The sequence below is a fragment of the Panicum virgatum genome, chromosome 7K (assembly GCF_016808335.1).
Source record: "Panicum virgatum strain AP13 chromosome 7K, P.virgatum_v5, whole genome shotgun sequence".
Taxonomy (NCBI): Eukaryota; Viridiplantae; Streptophyta; class Magnoliopsida; order Poales; family Poaceae; genus Panicum; species Panicum virgatum.
This window is the reverse complement of record NC_053142.1, coordinates 43,962,796-43,980,652: the sequence shown is the minus strand read 5'-3', so window position 1 is coordinate 43,980,652 and position 17,857 is coordinate 43,962,796. Positions and strand designations below refer to the sequence as shown.

The 17,857-nt window shown below is 48.1% G+C and overlaps 2 protein-coding genes and 1 long non-coding RNA gene across 3 annotated transcripts; all 3 read right to left on the bottom strand.

Moving 5' to 3' along the window:
* Window positions 1-4,555: 4,555 nt before the first annotated feature.
* Window positions 4,556-6,827, bottom strand: LOC120641512 (copper chaperone for superoxide dismutase, chloroplastic-like). Its single transcript, XM_039917682.1, has 3 exons — window positions 6,437-6,827; window positions 6,307-6,330; window positions 4,556-4,611 (listed from the first exon to the last, which is right to left on the bottom strand). The coding sequence occupies exons 1-3, from the start codon at window positions 6,665-6,667 to the stop codon at window positions 4,609-4,611; spliced, it is 258 nt and encodes an 85-aa protein (XP_039773616.1). The 5' UTR covers window positions 6,668-6,827; the 3' UTR covers window positions 4,556-4,608.
* A 6,779-nt stretch (window positions 6,828-13,606) lies between these two features.
* LOC120641509 lies at window positions 13,607-14,489 on the bottom strand. Its single transcript, XR_005662287.1, has 2 exons — window positions 14,201-14,489; window positions 13,607-14,102 (listed from the first exon to the last, which is right to left on the bottom strand). It is a non-coding gene; the product is annotated as an uncharacterized LOC120641509 (long non-coding RNA).
* A 250-nt stretch (window positions 14,490-14,739) lies between these two features.
* LOC120641508 (protein HOTHEAD-like) lies at window positions 14,740-17,573 on the bottom strand. Its single transcript, XM_039917680.1, has 5 exons — window positions 17,162-17,573; window positions 16,375-17,022; window positions 15,895-16,274; window positions 15,226-15,791; window positions 14,740-15,071 (listed from the first exon to the last, which is right to left on the bottom strand). Exons 1-5 carry the CDS (start codon window positions 17,244-17,246, stop codon window positions 15,005-15,007), a joined length of 1,746 nt encoding a protein of 581 aa, XP_039773614.1. The 5' UTR covers window positions 17,247-17,573; the 3' UTR covers window positions 14,740-15,004.
* Window positions 17,574-17,857: the final 284 nt, after the last annotated feature.

Here is a 17,857-nt window from a genome sequence, read left to right as displayed (position 1 = left end):
ATTGCATCGAGTGGCACTAGGTGATCGTGTTGCAAGCCGGTGTGCTTGTTACTCTTGGAGGTTGCCACCTCCTAGACGGCTTGGTGGCAAGAGACTCCGTTGAAGCCCGCAAGAAGTTTGTGCGGTGCTCCGGAGAAGAGTTTGTGAGGGGTATTGTGCTCACCCCGCGGGAGCCGCGAAGAGCAACTCTAGTTGAGCGAGACGTGAAGAGCAACAAGTGGTCCGGCCGGATCATGTGCTAGAGCTCGGTGTGAGCACTCCACGTGGGAGAGTGTGACTTGAGAGTCAGCACTAGCAAGAGGATCGGCGGCAACCTTGGAGCTTGTCTCAACGGGGATTAGCTTGGTGGCAACCAAGTGAACCTCGGGATAAAAATCACCGTGTCAACTTTGTCTACTCTTCTCGGTGGTTTGCATTCTCCAAATCACAGGCATTGTATTTACATTCTTCTATATCTTGTGCTTGTGTAGTTGCTCTCTAGTGATTAGTTAGCTTGTGTAGCTTGCTAATCATCTTCTTGCTTGTGTAGCTAGAAGTAGAGATCCTAGTGTATCTAGTTAGCTTGTGTAGCTTAATTAGTTGCTCTTGCTTAGATTGTGTAACTAAGCAAGTTGAGCTCTTGGATTTGGATTGTGTATCCTTGTCCTTGAGCATCTAGTGAGCTTAGGTTGGCTTTGTGCTTTTGCTCATTAGAATTGTGTAGGAGCTCTCGCGGTTTGTGAAGTACTAGTGCTTAGGCTTGTGTGACTTGGCATTAGAATTTTTAAGAGAGCTCTTACTAGCTTGGCACTCCATTTGCTTTGTGTAGGATCTTTTTGGAGGTGCCTTAGAGTTATAGTTAGAGGGGTGTAGTCTTGGCTAAGCGAATAGTTTCAATTCCGCATAAGTTTCGGTTAGCCGGCGCAATTAGTTTTAGAAAGGACTATTCACCCCCCCCCCCCCTCTAGTCCGCCATCTCGACCCTACACTCTTATGGTCAGTATAGATATTGCAATGATTACCGAGCAGATAATGACGCCATATCTTTAGAGCATGGACAACTGCCGCAAGCTCTAAATCATGGGTAGGATAATTTTCTTCATGACGCTTGAGTTGACGAGAAGCATAGGCCACCACTCGGCCTTCTTGCATAAGAACACAGCCAAGACCGATGCGAGAAGCATCGCAATAAACATCGAAACTCTTGGAAATATCTGGCTGAGAAAGAACTGGACAGTAGTGAGACGATCCTTGAAGGTTTGAAAGGCTTCTTCACAGGCTGGGGACCACTCAAACTTGACCCCATTTTTCAGTAACTCGGTCATAGGCTTCGCAATTTTAGAGAAGTTCTCTATGAACCGGCGGTAGTATCCCGCAAGTCCAAGAAAACTCCGGATCTCATGGACATTCTGTGGTTGCTTCCAATCCAGAACATCTTGCACCTTGGTAGGATCCACAGCAATGCCATCCTTGGAGAGGACATGACCAAGAAAGAATATTTCTTCAAGCCAAAACTCACATTTACTGAACTTGGCATAAAGACGATGCTCTCTAAGCTTTTGGAGGACGATATGAATATGACGAGCATGATCTTTTTTGGTCTTGGAATAAATGAAAATATCATCAATGAAGATGATCACAAAGACATCCAGTTCCTCCATGAAGATGTTATTCATCAGATACATGAAATAAGCCGGTGCATTGGTGAGGCCGAAAGACATGACAGTGAATTCATAGAGACCATATCTAGTAGAGAAAGCTGTTTTTGGAATATCTTCAGTTCGAATCTTGATTTGATGATAACCCAACCTTAGATCAATCTTAGAGAAATAACGAGCTCCAAAAAGTTGATCAAACAAGATATCAATCCGTGGAAGAAGATATTTATTTTTGATAGTGACTTCATTCAACGGACGATAATCAACACACATCCGTAAACTATCATCTTTCTTCTTCACAAAAAGAGCCGGGCATCCCCAAGGAGAGGAGCTCAGACGAATAAAACCCTTATCCAATAAAGTCTTGAGTTGTTTCTTCAATTCTTTCAACTCATTGGGAGGCATTCGGTAAGGCTGTCTAGAGATGGGAGCTGTTCCGGGCTTGAGCTCTATGACAAATTCAACCTCACGATCAGGAGGCATACCCGGTAATTCTTCTGGAAAGACATCCGGATACTCACAAACCACGGGAATATCTTCCAATGCCGTGGCTTTGGTACCCGCCAAGGCATATAAACAAGATTTCCCCTTGGCAAGAGACAGTAAAACTCTATACCCTAAGGGATGCAAAAGATCAATGGTGCGGGGCCCACATTTGATAACTCCGTCATGCTTACCCAAAGGCAGGGTGGAAAGATAATGTGTAGATAAAAATCTAACACACGATCAACACAAGAGTAGCAACTCTAAAAGATAGAGTAGATTTGGTCCACTAAAATTAGCAAGAACGAGATCAACGAAATCTAGATCACGACACACTAGATTGATTAGATGCAGGTTGGAAAACCAAAAGAAAGTATGCATGCATGCGAGGTATGAATGCAACATGACGTCTCCTCACATCGTGAGCACGTCTTAACGTTCTAGCACTCACGACCCAAAACAACCGCATTGTCCAGCAGCGCTACAACCCTACTACTAGCGCTCAGGACAATGGGTGATTCTCACCTTCTCAACCCCGGTAAAAGGCTCAAAAGGTTTCCAGAGGGTGAAAGGGCTTTCCTACGCTCTCGCTACTCATGAAGACAAGAGAGGTTAAGCATATCTTAATTAAACAAGCGAAGCAGTAAGAAAGAATTAGCTCTAAGACAAAAGAAGAAAGTTAGCATTTTACCTTAAGTTCAAATTTTTCACCAAAGCAAATCTTAGTGCAAGTAGTCAAATTTTTATTTGACTCTCAACCCACTACACAAATTTTAGGTTCACTTCATGGAAACTCAGCTCTGATACCCGTTGTGAGAACTGCCCAATTTGATACTATTTTAAACGAACCGCCGGTCATTATCATCCAGATGAGAGTTAACACGTGCTTGCCGGAGAGCGTGACACGTGTTATCCCACATCTAGAGACACGAATAACCGACACGTCATTCATCCAAAATAATATCAAATCCGGTAGTCCCGGTATGTGCTCCAACATACGCCCAGAATCAGCATATGCACATACCGTTTACAATCGAATACATCGCAAAAAATCCACAAAGAGCAGTTTTATACAATCAGAGTTCACAGCTTAATATTACAAGTTCAGCATAGGTGGGTTTCAAACTTCACTTACAAGCCTTGGGCTCACGAAAGCCATATTAAACAGAAACATAAAGTTTATTGCATTTACATGCTCTCGCGAAGCTCGTTTACGATAAAGACTTACTAAAGTAATGACGCCTTGCTCAAGGACATCATTACAACCACCACGACCTATTCTACCCCCGCGTTTGGATCAGCGGGGTAGAAATGGCCGAACACCACTTCGGGCTCACCTGCAACTAGGTTTAGAAAGCAACCTGAGTACAAAAGGTACTCGCAAGACTTACGCGATTACGTACACAAGGATCATGCAATGGCTCAAGTAAAAGCTTTAAGGTTAAGTAATTATTGCATAAGCACTAGCTCTCTACACTATCACCTATCAAATTAATTAATCTTGTCCAACCCAACACTTTTAGTTGGTTAAGAGAGTAACATAATCTATAACTGATCATAGCTGTAACATGAACCATTCTCAGCATAAACGATATTCTATGAGGAGTTCATGGGTTAAAGAGCGTGCTCATAACCGAGAGCGCGGCAATTCGAATTGATTATAACCTTGCAAGGGTGTACTACTTTACCCACACGACACGAGGACCATGCGACTCACCCAACCGATCACGCCGGGCAAGGGGTACTCACGTCAGCCGTTCCCAACAAGGCTCAACCGTTGAGGGTACGCCCAGCTTGCGCGTGGAGATTTAGTTCCACCGGAGACTTCTCTAAACTTTCCTACACATAGTTCCACCCGGGGACACACTAAACCTCCCTGCATAGCCCTTGGCCACGCATCTGGGACCGGGCCCCAATGATCAAGTCAAAGGAGGTAATTGGCTTATCCGTTCCATTATATTGGATATGTGGTAGCACGGAAAGGTGCTCAAAACCGACGTCGTCCACTCGGTCCTTAATCGATCCAAGCGGACTATGCCCATGTGACTTCATTCTCTAGGCCCTAACATTCCGCTCGAATCTCGATACTACCAACTTCTACTTGCCCCAGCTCAAGTGCGATCAAGGATAAACAGGTAAGTGTGATACTCCAAACCATTCTTGTCTAGCGAGCAATGTAAGTAATCTAAGCAGGGCTAAGCATCTAGTCAAGTTAAGTAATTAACTAACTAACATGTGGCAAGGACCTAGTTAAACAATTCAAGGAAGGATAGTGCAGGAAATTAGGTTCAAGAATGCAATACATAGATAATATATATATAACCCAACATTACCCGGTGAGATAGCTAAGCTAAATCAGATTAAATAGGTGCAAGGAATATGCTTAGCTGCTTACCTGGGTTAACTTCCGACTCGACCACGAACGGAATTCCGGGTTCAGGCTCCACGGACTCGGAGGGTTCCACGGGTTCGTTCTCCGACGACTTAGTCACTAAAATGCATGAATGCGATGCAAGAATTAAAGAATGAACTAAACAGCAAGCATAAACCATGAAATAACTTGAGCATGCAGAGGACAATGCAAAGAACTCAAGAAAACTGGTTTTGCAGCAAAAGCTTTTTCCTATAAATAACCATAAATAGATCAATTTTCAGCTACTCTAAGCAAGATAAATCAGAAAAGGCATGCAAACTTAACTAAACAAATCCAAGAAAAATATCATGGAAACTAGGCAGGAACACAAGGCTAACAAAACTGGTTTTGCCATTTTATCACTTTCCTGCACAAAGTTCTAGAATAGACCATTTTCAGACAAAGTATAGGAAAACAAACTAAAACTTTGATAAACAGCAAGAAAGCATGTGAACAAGCTGCACCACTGAAAACTAAACCTCACAAGGAGTCTAACAAAATTTAGTTTGAGATTTTTCAAGCAGTATACAAATAAATAAGCATTAAACTCACTTTTGCAAGATAAAACTATAAATAAATCTACAACAAAGTAACATGCAAAACAATATTTTTCCTAAGTAAATCTCATCTAGAGGAATCCAACAAAACAAGTTTCATAATTTTTTAAGCTATACATGATTTTCTATGGATTTTGCAAGCTTGCAGGAAAATAAAAGCCTAGAAAAACCCTAGCAAAACGCTAGGAACACCCGGCTTCCACGCCCACAGGCGCTGACGGGTGGGGCCCGTTGGCCAGCGGCCCACCCAGCCGGGTCAAGGCAGGGCACGCGCCCTGACCGCGGCGTGGGCGCGGCCACGGCGTTTCGGGCGACGCGCGGTGCGCGCGCACGCGTCGCGCGCAGCGACAGCGAGCGGCGGCGGCGCGGCGAAGTGGAGCCGAAGCGAGGCAGGGGAGGCGCGCACGAGGTGGACGGGATGGCGGCGAGGCTCACCAGCGGCGGCGCGGGCGAGGAGCGGCGGCGGACCGGCGGCGCGACAAGCAGAGGCGGCAGCGGGCGGAGGCGTTCGCCGGCGGCACTGCAGGAGAGGGGATGAGGCCGGGTGAGGGGCGAAATGGGTCGAGGACGACGAGGGGGTGCTTCCCATGCGAGGAATTGAGCCGCGGCTTACCGGAGCGACCGAATCGCGGCGGCGGGCGGCGATGGGAGCTCGGGCCGGCGGCGTTAATGGAGAAGGGGAAGGCTAGGGTTAGGGTTTGAGGCGGAGCGGTCGGGCACGGGATCTTGAGGCGATGAGAGGAGGGACGGTTGGGCACGGCGCACGAGGATGGCTGGCACGTGGCCCGAGGATGGCCGGCGGCGACGACGCGTGCGTCCGCGGCGCAAAACAGAGAGGAGGAGGAGAGTGAGAGGCTGACAGGTGGGCCCGGGCGCGTTTTTTTTCTTTTCCTTTTTTTCCCTTGGGTTGTGACACTAGTCAGCCAATTAGGCCACTTACATCAATCAGACAACGGAACATATCAATATATCACCATACCACTCAACCTGGCAAGCTATTTAAACCTAGATTGAGAATTCCTGTATTCAATTGCCCACTTCTCATGCACCAATTCAATCCAGTACCCAATCATGAAAAACTAATTTAGTTTCTCGCGAATACCTCCCTGCCCAAATACCGGATAGGGATCCTCTGCAGTAGTTGCTGCTGCCCAAATAGGCAAATACCATCGGAGGTCAAAAACTAAAAAGGCCTACGAAGTCAGGGTGCACCTACCGTGAGCTCCGGAAGCGCCGACTCCTGCAACGGCAACACACCAGAACACCACACACAAAGTCAGACAAGCCGCAGAGCGCTCAGGGGAGGCGACAAAATTACTGGCGACGACGCGAGCAAGGGAGCAAACCTTATCGGGCGCCGAGAGATCGGCCGTGGCCGCGGCGGCCATAGGAGCCACGGCGTTGGGCGCGCGCCCGGAGGTCGAGGAGGCGGAGGCGGAGGCGGAGAGGGAGGAGGCAGGCAGAGGGAAGCGGAGCCTGGAAGTGGAGGGGCCCGAGGAGGAGAAGGCGTAGGCTGCGGCAGCTGCTGCGGGCACGGCGGCGGCGGCGGCGGCGAAGGCCCTGAGGAAGCCCACCATCCTGCGCGGCGCTGCGCCCCTAGCTTTTTGTAGCCTCTTCCGGCGTCTTCTGCTTCCCGCGGCGGTTGGTTGGATGGGAATCCGGGTTGGTTGACTAGTGAAATGCTGCTGGTTTTCGTTCTGAACTTGAATTTGGCTGCCAGATTTCGGTTTCTTTTTTTTTTTTTGCGACTGCCAGATTTCGGTTTCAGGATTTCAGAGAAACGCAGATTGCCATGTTGCGGTTGTTTGCTCTCTCGAGCGGCCTCGAGAAACATCATCATCGGCGGCGACAGCTAATCCAGCCACAGCCCAGTAGAAGGCCCATTAATGTTCAAAGCTTGCATCGGCCCAAAGATACGCTGGACCGCGCACCACCAAAATCGCGCTGCGTGGCCAGATGGTCCGCTAGGCATCGCTCGCTCTGCACTTTGGATCTTCCTCAGAAAAAAAAATGCACTTTAGATTATTTTTATACTGTTTATTTAAAAACTTGCATGTATCTCAAAAAAATTTAAAAACTTGGATTTTTGATGTTGCTACGATGGTTCAGATTGAAGTTTGCACAGTGTGTACGAAGATTTGCACGGTTACACTGTTATACAATCTCTGAATGAAGACAGTTTGCAAAACTAACTCCACAACTCATGCGCTACTTATCCATTGCTGGTAGATTGACCATGATCAATTCTAGTCTGTCGAGCTCTTTCATCTACCACATGTCAATCTATCTCTTTCCCAAAACAACGGTTGCTAGACAAGCAGAGAATGACTTTTTTCTAGCAGGGGGAGGGGCCAAAAGAAAATATCATCATGTTAAATGGGAGACAATCTGCAAAAGCAAAGAAAAAGGTGGACTGGAAGTGAAGGACATTCACAAAATGAATATCAGCTTACTCTGCAAGTGGTGGTGGAGACTAGAAAATAAAAATGACCTTTGGCAAGACATAATTGAAGCTAAATATTTGAAAGGGAGACCAATTAGTGCTGTGAAACACAGACTAGACGACTCCCCCATTTGGACAGATCTACTGAAAATCAGAATGATCTACTTACAAGGGAGACAAATCCATACAAAAGATGGAAGAAAAACTTTATTTTGGGAAGACGGTTGATAGGGGAACCATTATGTGTTGCCCATCCGGTGCTATATGATTTATGCAAAGATAAACTGATAACAGTACATGAGATGTTGGTTAGAAATGGGCATATGAATTTCTACAAGTGGCTTCACAATCCTTTGTTTGAGGAATGGTTAGGGGTTGTCGAAAGGGCATATTCCTTTAACTTTAGCTCACAAAAGGATATTGTGACATGGAAATGGAACAGCAAGAAAGCCTTTACCACAAAATCTGTTTACAACCAGCTAACCAGTGGTAGTGAATCTAATAGATTTAACCACATCTGAAAGTCGAAAATACCCTACAAGATTAAAATTTTCACTTGGTTACTTGAAAAAGGCGCCGTGTTGACCAAAGATAATATGATCAGGAGACGCTGGAAACAATCAACCATCTCTTTTTTCAGTGCCTGGTTGCTAAATGCATCTGGGCTTTGATTGGGCAATGCCTTGGAGCAAACAATACCCCAAGAGATTGTGAACAGTATAAACAATGGATTAGGAAATGGCTACCTAACGGACAAACCGTCTATCACTTCGGTTCTGCGGCAGTTTGCTGGGCCATCTGGAAATGCCGCAATAAAGCAGTCTTTGATGCCAAACTCATCCGGCACCCCTGCCGAGATTTTGTTACACTCATGTGCTTTCATGAATTATTGGGCAGGACTCTACACCGCGGACTTTCAAGGAAAGCTCTTGGAAGGAGTCAAGACGCTGTTGGCATGCGCACACAAAGGTGTTGGCGCAGCAAGCTGGAGGGCGCCCTGCGAGTCTGATGCTGCCAGAGCCTAAAGATCATGAAGAACAGGAGGAGATGGAGACTGGAACACAACGCTAGAAGGAAGAGGAAGACTGCCTACCTGCTGAAGCATGCTCCTTTTTTTGAAACAATACGGCAAGCTTTATTCATTCAAGATAGTTACATTGTTCATCAACGAGTCTAAAATAAAACTAGGGGCACATCAACCCAAATATAATTTTGTTTACATTGCTGAGCTCTTCTAGCTAAATTGTGAGCCACCTGATTTGCCTCCCTGCTACAGTGTTCAATAGATATATCTTGAAACCCACTCCAGGTGATATTGCAATCATCATATATTGTAGCTGCCAAATTTGCGGAGAAGCCTCCCTCTTTCATAATTTGTACCACTTCCATGCAATCCGATTGAACGATTAGTCGGTTGCACCCTATATGCTGAGCTAGCATTAATCCCTCTTTCAGCGCATAAGCCTCTGCCATCGGAGCATCAACAAGATGTGGTACGAAACTATGAGCTGCTATCAGCACACCTCCAGAGCAATCTCTTATGATTGAACCAACACTTCCACAACCACCATTTTCGTCGTAACCGGCATCAACGTTAACCATGACTTTACCCTCTGGTGGTTTCTTCCATCACTGCCTTAAAAACTGAGGTTTTCTTCGTTGACAGCTTGTAATTCTTGGTAAGTGCCGCAATGGCCATGGCAGACCTTGACGGTCGTTGAACAGTCTCTCCATGAACCAATTGTCGACGTTCCCACCATATGTACCAAGCAGTTGTAATAACAAGCTCAGCAAAGCCCACATCTAGATTCTGAATTTGCTCCTCCCTTGTAATAATTTCCTCAAGAATCACTGAGCCCGATCTATCAGTCAACGTTAGGCTCTGTATCTTCTCTTCAATTCCCAACGATCGCCACACTTTCTTTGCTCGTTCACATGTAAAAATCATGTGTGTAATATCCTCAGCTCCACTCTGACAAACTGGGCAGCCACCAGAATCGCCAACATGCCTGTTTGCAAGAATAGCACGACATGGCAGGAGGCCTTTGAGTGCCCGCCAACCAAATATCTTAATCTTTGCAGGGACCTTCAATTTCCATAAACTCTTCCAAAGCCGACTTCTTGATGCAGTACTCGGTTGCACTTGAATACTTCTTACCCCATATTTGTATTCCCATTGGCAGTGATATGCAGATTTGACTGAAAAAATACCACTTCTATTATACTGCCAGGCCACCAAGTCTTCCCTACCCGAGCGGATAGGGATTTGCATAATTCGGTAGACATCAGTCGGCCAAAATATAGTCTTCAGCAACTCTTCATCCCAAGTAGAATTTATAGGATTGATCAATTCATCAACAGTAGTCACCAAATTATTTCCCCTAACTGTTTATATTTTCAGGTTATGACTTCCCGGGATCCAATTATCTTCCCAAATCTTTATCTGTGTCCCATCGCCTACTCTCCAAATATATCCTTGCTTGAAACATTGCAACCCTGCTAAGATACTCTGCCAGGTATATGAGTTCCCACTCTTTACTCTAGCATTTAACAATTTACCATCCGGATATTACCGAGCTCGGAGCACTCTAGCACATAAAGAATCTGGATCACATAACAACCTCCAAACCTGCTTTGCAAGCATAGCCAGGTTGAAAGACTGTAAATCCCTGAAGCCCATGCCACCCTTATCCTTTGGCATACACATCTTCCACCATTCTTGCCAATGGATTCTCTTATGATCATTATCATCCCCCCACCAGTACTGCGAGATGGCACTTGTAATTCCTTTGCAGATTTTTCCCGGAATTTTAAACACCATCATGACATATACTGGGACGGCCTGAGCTATAGATTTAATAAGAGTCTCCTTCCCTCCCATGCTGAGGGTTTTTTTTCCTTCCAACCATTTATTCGGGTCACCACCCTATCCACCAAATGACGGAAACAATCACTACGGTCAGCTCCTACCAGAGCAGGAAGACCAAGATATTTGTCACTTAGTGATTCTGTCATAATATTCAAAGTTTGGCATACTTCAGTCTTTATCTCAACCTCTGTATTGCTGGAAAAATAAATACTTGATTTGGCTTCGCTTAACTTTTGTCCAGAATTAGCACAATAGCTATTTAATATATTAGCTAAACAATCTGCATTCTTCTTATCAGCTTGCATTAAGATGAGTGAGTCATCTGCAAAGAGGTGATGAGAAACTGTCGGTGCTCCTCTGCAAACTTTCACTCCATCCAATTCTCTTCTTTCTTCTGTTTTCTTTATCATACACAACAAGCCTTCAGCTACCATCAGAAACAAATAAGGGGATAGCGGATCCCCTTGACGCAGCCCTCTAGTAGGTGTAAAGATATATGTTTCAAAATTATTGAAACGAACATTATATCTGACCGAAGTAACGCATGCTCCTTACTTATCTTTTGTTTTTTCCCGAGACTTTGTCACTCTGTAATCGTTGTCCATGACCTTCCACCTGGAAATTCTGGGTCCTGAGGTTACCTAGCGTTCTCTAGCTTGAAAGACAGGTTAGAGTAATCGCTTAGTCGTGGCTGTTAAACCTTTCTCTCATGTCTGCTCTGAAAACTCTGTAATTTTGTTTCTTGAAATGGAATTGGGAACGATCCTCGTTTCGAAAAAAAAAACTCCTGCACTACTTCGCGAGACTATTCTAATGAGATTTTTGACCGCATAATTAGAGGCTCATTAGATTCATCGTGGAAAGTTACACCCATTGCAAATGGACTTCGTTTAAAGCTCCATGCATAAAAGATTCGGTGGTTACTGCACATATGAACCAAACGGGGGTGGGTCTAGTCCGGCAGTTCCCCTCATCTGCCCCGGCGACCTCACCGAGGCGTCCCCTGCCCCCTCCCTTCGCCGCCCCGCCCAGCCGTCTTCCGCCTTCCCCTGTTACTGTGATGACACCGCCTCCATGATTGCAACCGCAGCTACGGCCTAAAGACTACAGCAGGCCGTCCCCCTCACCGTCCTCTTCCTCCGCCGATCCAACGCCGTTCCTCCCCAACGTCTCCTCCTACATCACCCATTGTAAGGATCGGGTGCTCTAGCCTAAGAGGGGGAGGGGGTGAATTAGGCACTAATAAAAACTTAGACCTATGGCTCCAACTAGTTTGCACAAAACTTAAACTAAAACATGCTATCTAGATGTGCAACTAGGTTGTTCTAGTGTGAAACCCCTATCCCAAAAGAGTTTAGCAACCTATAGCCTTTCCTATCAAGAGACTATTCTATGAAAGTAAAGGCACACAAATTGCTAGTAAGAAATGCGGAAGCTTAAAGAGCGGGATAGGAGATAGCAAACTCTTGACGCAGGTGTTTATCTCGTGGTTCGGTTAGCCACAAAGGCACACCTACATCCATGTTGTTGTAGCACTCACTAAGAGTATTGCTACTCGGCCACCAAGTCTCTTCCGTGAACACAATCACGGTCATCTTGGCCCCGGGTTCCACTAAGGAGCTTTTCCACAAAGGATGGGGGTCTCCACGTCCCCCGCACAAAGATGTCGTCACTGCTCCACACCAAGTCGGAGGGTCGATGACGTTGCCGGCGAGCTTCACGCTCCAAGGTACCGGCGCACCAAGCTCTTGTTTTGGTTCACTAGAGAACCACAGCACAAAGGCTCAAGACCTTGCAATCACACTCACTAAGAGCTAACCTTTACACAACACTCTCAAAGTGTGCTAAGGGCTAAGGATATGATCTTGATGCTTTTGTATGGCTTGGAGATGTTCTTGGGGGTGTGTGGGATGTCCAGCAACTCCAGCAATCTTCAAATGGCCGGGGTGAGGCGTATATATAGGCCACCAAGTCTTGTAGCCGTTGCACCAACGGTCAGCTGAAAATATGCGTATCACCGGAAGAACCGATGCCTCTGGCTGAGGTAGCGTCGGTTCTTCCGGTCACTCATAACCCGAAGTAGCCGTTTAACTCCTGACAGCTGACGCAGTGATCACCGGTTGAACCGATGCTTTATACCGATGCATCACCGGTTCATCCGGTGCTTAAGAATTTTCTCCTGGACGCTGACGTCATTGAACCGACGTAATACTCCGATGCACCGTCGGTTGAACCGGTGCTGAAGAATCTTCTCCTGGGCTCTTGACATCGTCTCTGGAACATAGGATGCTTAATGCACCGATGCCCCTTTTTGACCCGTCGGTTCAACCGGTGCCTATAGGCTGATTTGGCTTCGATTCCCTTCTGCACCAGAATTACATAGCGTCGGTTCTTCCGACTACCATCGGATGCACCGATGCCCTTGGCGTCGGTTCTTCTGGTGCTTCAGGCCGAAGAGCTTTCAGGGCGCTGCCCTGAGACCCGCGAGGGGTGGCTCCCCCTCGACCCCCGTCCGCTAATCGGGTAGCGGAACCCCCGTAGGGGCGGCCCTTCGGGCCTTGCTACGCCTATCTTTTCTTTCTCTTTGTCATCACTTGAACCTAAAACCCTGAGAATGATCATCTTAACAATCATATTAGTCCAAGTATTGTGTTGTCATTCGATCACCAAAATCACTCGAAATGGCATAAATGGTGCCATGTTCCTTACACCCATTCACCCTTGTGGCATCGTCGGTCGTCGCCTACTGTGCGTGGCTAGGTAGGAGGGTCCCCTGATCGAGTAATGGTGTTCTCTGCTTGTGTACTACTGGCGCCCTGCGACTAATTCGATCTTCTCTGGGAAGTGTTTCTAAATTTAATTTGCTGCATTCTTCTTCAGCGAATTCGTGAGGATTAACTTGGAGTGGCAATATGAGTTTTAAGTTTCTGGCATGATAGTACATAAATATCTACTAGTGCTGCACCTCTTTGACAAGACTTTTTCAATGCTCCATAGCTTAGGTATGATATGGTCGTGGACTGCCACTTGCAAATCTCCCTTATCCAAATCTCACTTATATATTTTAGTGTCGTGGTTCCTCTCTTTGGTTATTATCTCTTTTTTTTAAAGAATTCTCTTTGGTTTATTATCAGGACACGATTATTGCGGCATTGTTGGTTATGACACTTGAATGACAAAGCCACACAGGATCGAGTTCAGTCATTCTGAAAAGGAAACGAACTCATTCCATCGGCGCATCATCTCCTTAGCAAGCAATCTGGTTACAAATTCTGGTAAAACTGCAACAAGAATGTAGAGTTTTGATACTCATATGGTCATGCTAAATTGACAAGCCAACATTGCCAAATCAATGATTATGGGTAATTGGGTAGCCAATTAAGTAACCATGTTAGATCTTGACACTGAATCATGACCAATGGATGATCCAATACTAAGCAGTGACTGCTGTTAAGATATTGTAATTTCAGGTTCCAGGCAATGTCTTGGGGAAAGATTCCAATGAGATTACTGAACTATACATGTACCTGATTCAGCATACATGATTTCACGAACAAAAATTCAGAGATTAGCAGATATAGATGGCACTGAGCTGCTGATGACCACTCTTCATCCATATAGTAAAGCTCTTCTTACAACGTAGCAGTAGAAAGGTAGCAGTAACCCAAAAGGATGTAGTACCCAGATATTCAGCAAAGAGCTGGCCACAAAGGAACGCACAGAAAGCAATCAATTTCCTTCAGCTGCTTGAACACAAACATGTAAAACTGTAAAGCCAGTGATTCAAAGCATCCGAACCTTTGCATCACCATTGGCAGGCATAACACTAAATTTCGGTGTAGATGAAAGCTTGAAACAATCATCAATGGTCCCTAGAATCATGAACCTTAAGCTGGGTCCTGCTACAGGGCAACTCTCCTTTGGCAGAGGGTTGAACCGAGCAGAGCTAGTCTACCGATTCGCACGCTCCCTGCCAAGAAAGAGAAGCCCTGAAACTGGACAGCTTAGGAATTCCACTTCTTGATCAGTTTTTTCCTCTTTCTTATCTTGGTATTGTTGTTCATTCCTCTCTGTGGGCCTGCAGCAGAGCAAGATTTATATAGGGAACATATCCTTGAGGAGGCATATGCGAGCTGGAGTTTTCAAAGGGTTTTAAACCATGGATATCCTCTTGGCATCCAACATCTCCCTTTCCCTTTTGCCTCCATGGGTATGTCTCTAAAGTTTGTATCCCACTATTGGATTCTCTTTCCCATTCGAGACTCTTCGTTGGAAATTGGCACTAGGCACAAGGCACTTACTGCCGGTGACCTTCATTTTTCTTAGAGAACAAGATGGGCGAGTAGAATATTAATATTTGACCACACAGCAAAATTAGACATTTTCCCGGGTCTTTCTGTTCTGAGCAAGAATACATGATCTGAAGCTTAGATGCAGATCTCACCGACAAATAGTACATAACAAGACACAACATGATACAGTTCCGAGTTCCGACAATATGTGCAACCTATCAGAATCACACTATCAACATCGAATCCAGCATTTCATACTGCAATACTACTACTACTTCATGTGCTGGTGCCGCTAACTTGGATGACAGGATTACAGTTTTGTCCCCGCTGATCCTTCAGCTTTCAATCTCTTACTTTGGATTTTGAGGCCCATGTACCTGTCAAGTTTGAGACATAATCATTCATTGGAAGATCGGTAGGATTCGACCTAAAAACGCAGCCTTGGAGACAGAATCAGCACCACTAGGGCCTGCCTGCAAAGTGCTCAGAGTGTACCGATAAACCATCACAGGTGTAAGCACGAGGGATTACCTGCCGAGCATCATGACGGTGGCCTGCGGGTTAGTGCCCGGCGAGGCGTTGAAAGTGGAGCCGTCGATGACGCGCAGCGCGTCGACGCCGAGCACTCGGTACTCGGCGTCGACGACCCTGCCGACCTGGCAGCCGCCGTGGTAGTGCCAGATGGTCATGACGGTGTCCCTGCAGAACTGCTCCAGCGACGTGGTGTCGTTGTCGTGCCGGGGCAGCAGGTTCACCGGGAACCCCGTCGACATGTTAAGCAGCCTCTCCATGGAGAAGCTGGGGTACGTGAAGTTCTCGAAGGCCTTGGATTGGATGACGCGCTCGATGACCGACAGCCCGGCCACGCAGCGGCGGAGGTCCTCCGGGTGCGAGAAGTAGTTGAACGTCACCGACGGGTTGTCGTCGGGGTTGAGGTTGCGGAGCTCGAGGTGGCCCGTGGACAGCGGGCCGAGGATCTTCTCCAGGATGAAGCCGCCGCGGAAGGCCGAGTCGTCGAGCTGCCTCATCGTCTCCGCCGCGCGCGCGATGGCCTCCGGCGTGCGCTGCTTCGGGGGCACGGTGGCCAGCTGCCCCGTCTGCAAGAACGGCATGCAGTTGTCAGAAAGCTGCACTGCAACTGAGCACGGACTTGAGATTCAGCGAAGCATTATCAACGTCTCGTGGCAGCAAGACCTTTACCTGCGGAGAGAACATGCCGAAGTTGCGGGGCGAGGCCGAGTGCCTGGCCCCGCTGGAGCCCTCGATGTAGCTCCCGACCTGGCTGATGCCGACGACCTGGATGAGCGATATCTCGACCGGGGAAGGCGACGGCACGTAGATGGCGTTCATGGGGTTGTCGGCCATCCCCTGGCCGACCTCAGGTTGGTCGTGGACGAGGGTGATGCCGAACGACCTGAGGTGGTCGACCGGGCCGACGCCGCTGAGCATCAGCAGCTGGGGGCTGCCCATGGCGCCCGCCGATAGGATGATCTCGTTGCCGCGGCCCGCGTTGAGGTACGCCTTGTGCATCCGCCCCTTGGAGTCGTGGAACACCACGCCGCGCGCCACCGGCCGTCTCCCTGGCGCCAAGAGATCAGTCACCGCCGGCCACTCATCTCCGACGCTCCGTGTAAATTAAATCTAGTGGCCGCCAACAATTTTGCTCGCTCAAGTTCTGACCTCTGACGTTGAACAAGATCTTGGCGACTCTGGCCCAGAGCAGCACGTCGAGCCCGTCGGCGCGCGCGTACCTCAGCAGGTCCGCGGCCGTGTGCCGGCGTCCGTCGGCGTCGAAGATGGACCCGCCGACCTTGGTCCCGTCGAGGTGGTCGAACGTGAAGCCGTTGTCCGGCGTGACCCCGGACTCGAGCAGGCCGCCCTGCAGCGCGGCCTGCCAGGGGCCCAGCTCCGGGTGGAACGCCACCACGTCCTCCACCCACCGGTACGCCGCCCCGGTGGCCTCCAGGTCCCAGCCGGCGGCCCGCACGTAGTCGTCGCCGGCCCGCGTGTAGAAGCCGGCGTTGATGCAGCTGCCGCCGCCCAGCACCCGCGGGCGCGAGTTGATGACGCCGTCCTCGGACACGAAGCGCTGGACGGGGGAGCCCGGGGAGGTGTCGGCCAGCGTGTCCGTGAAGCGGGTCATGTCCTCGACGCGCTCGTCGCCGTACGGGGAGCCGCCGCGCTCCAACAGGAGCACGCGGAAGCGCTCCGACAGCGTGGCCGCCAGCGGGCACCCGGCCGTGCCGCCGCCGACGATGATGTAGTCGTAGTAGGACACGTTCGCCGCCTGCGTCGCGTCCTTCATGAACGCGTAGTCCACGCCCCGTACTGAATTATATTTATTATTTATGCACGTATCAATCCATCCATCCCAGCATTCGATCGTTAGTTTTAGTATCATGGATTAATAAAGAATAGGAAATGGAGAACAATGCATGTCACACGATCAATGTAAGGAGATGGTCACCTTGTGGTGAGCTGCACAGCAGTGCGAAGAAGGTTGCGGCGACAAAGGTGACCAGCTCTCGTGAGAAGAGCTGATTGGCAGCCATTGTTGGGGCCGGGGATCAAGCTATGACCGGGTAGACTTCGAATGGCCAATATTGAGACTTCGCGTGCCTTTATATAAGTGAGCAGAGCACAGAGTACTAGCCAGGGTAGATGATTGTTGCATGAGTTAATTGAGCACTGGCTAGGCTGTCAGGCCGTGGCTCTCAGGGAGCAGTACTGCAGTGACGCACGTTCAAATCACTGTGCATCTTGTAAAGCTTGTGAGGGATCGGATTGGTCTCTTGGGCTCAACAACAGCCTAATCTTGTAACCTAGAAACATGTAATCCACATACCAAAGTTAGTTGTCTCCACGAGCCTTTCGTATTTGTTTGACAACAAATAAAATGCCACGCACGCTGGTACCCTTGGACACCAGACAAGGTTAAAAGATCGCCGGGCAGTGCAGCAGGCACAGACGAGGTCAAACGTCCACTGCCATCATTTTCTTTCTGTTTGCAGCAGCGCAGGCCACCAGCGCCGGAGTCGTGGCCGAGAGAAAATCGCGCTTGCCGCCGTCTCGCTCGCTCGCTGCGCGCGCTCTCACGTTTGACCACGTCGATCCAGGACGACGGCCGCCGGCACGCCGTGCGCGTGAGGAAAGAAGAGGGGTA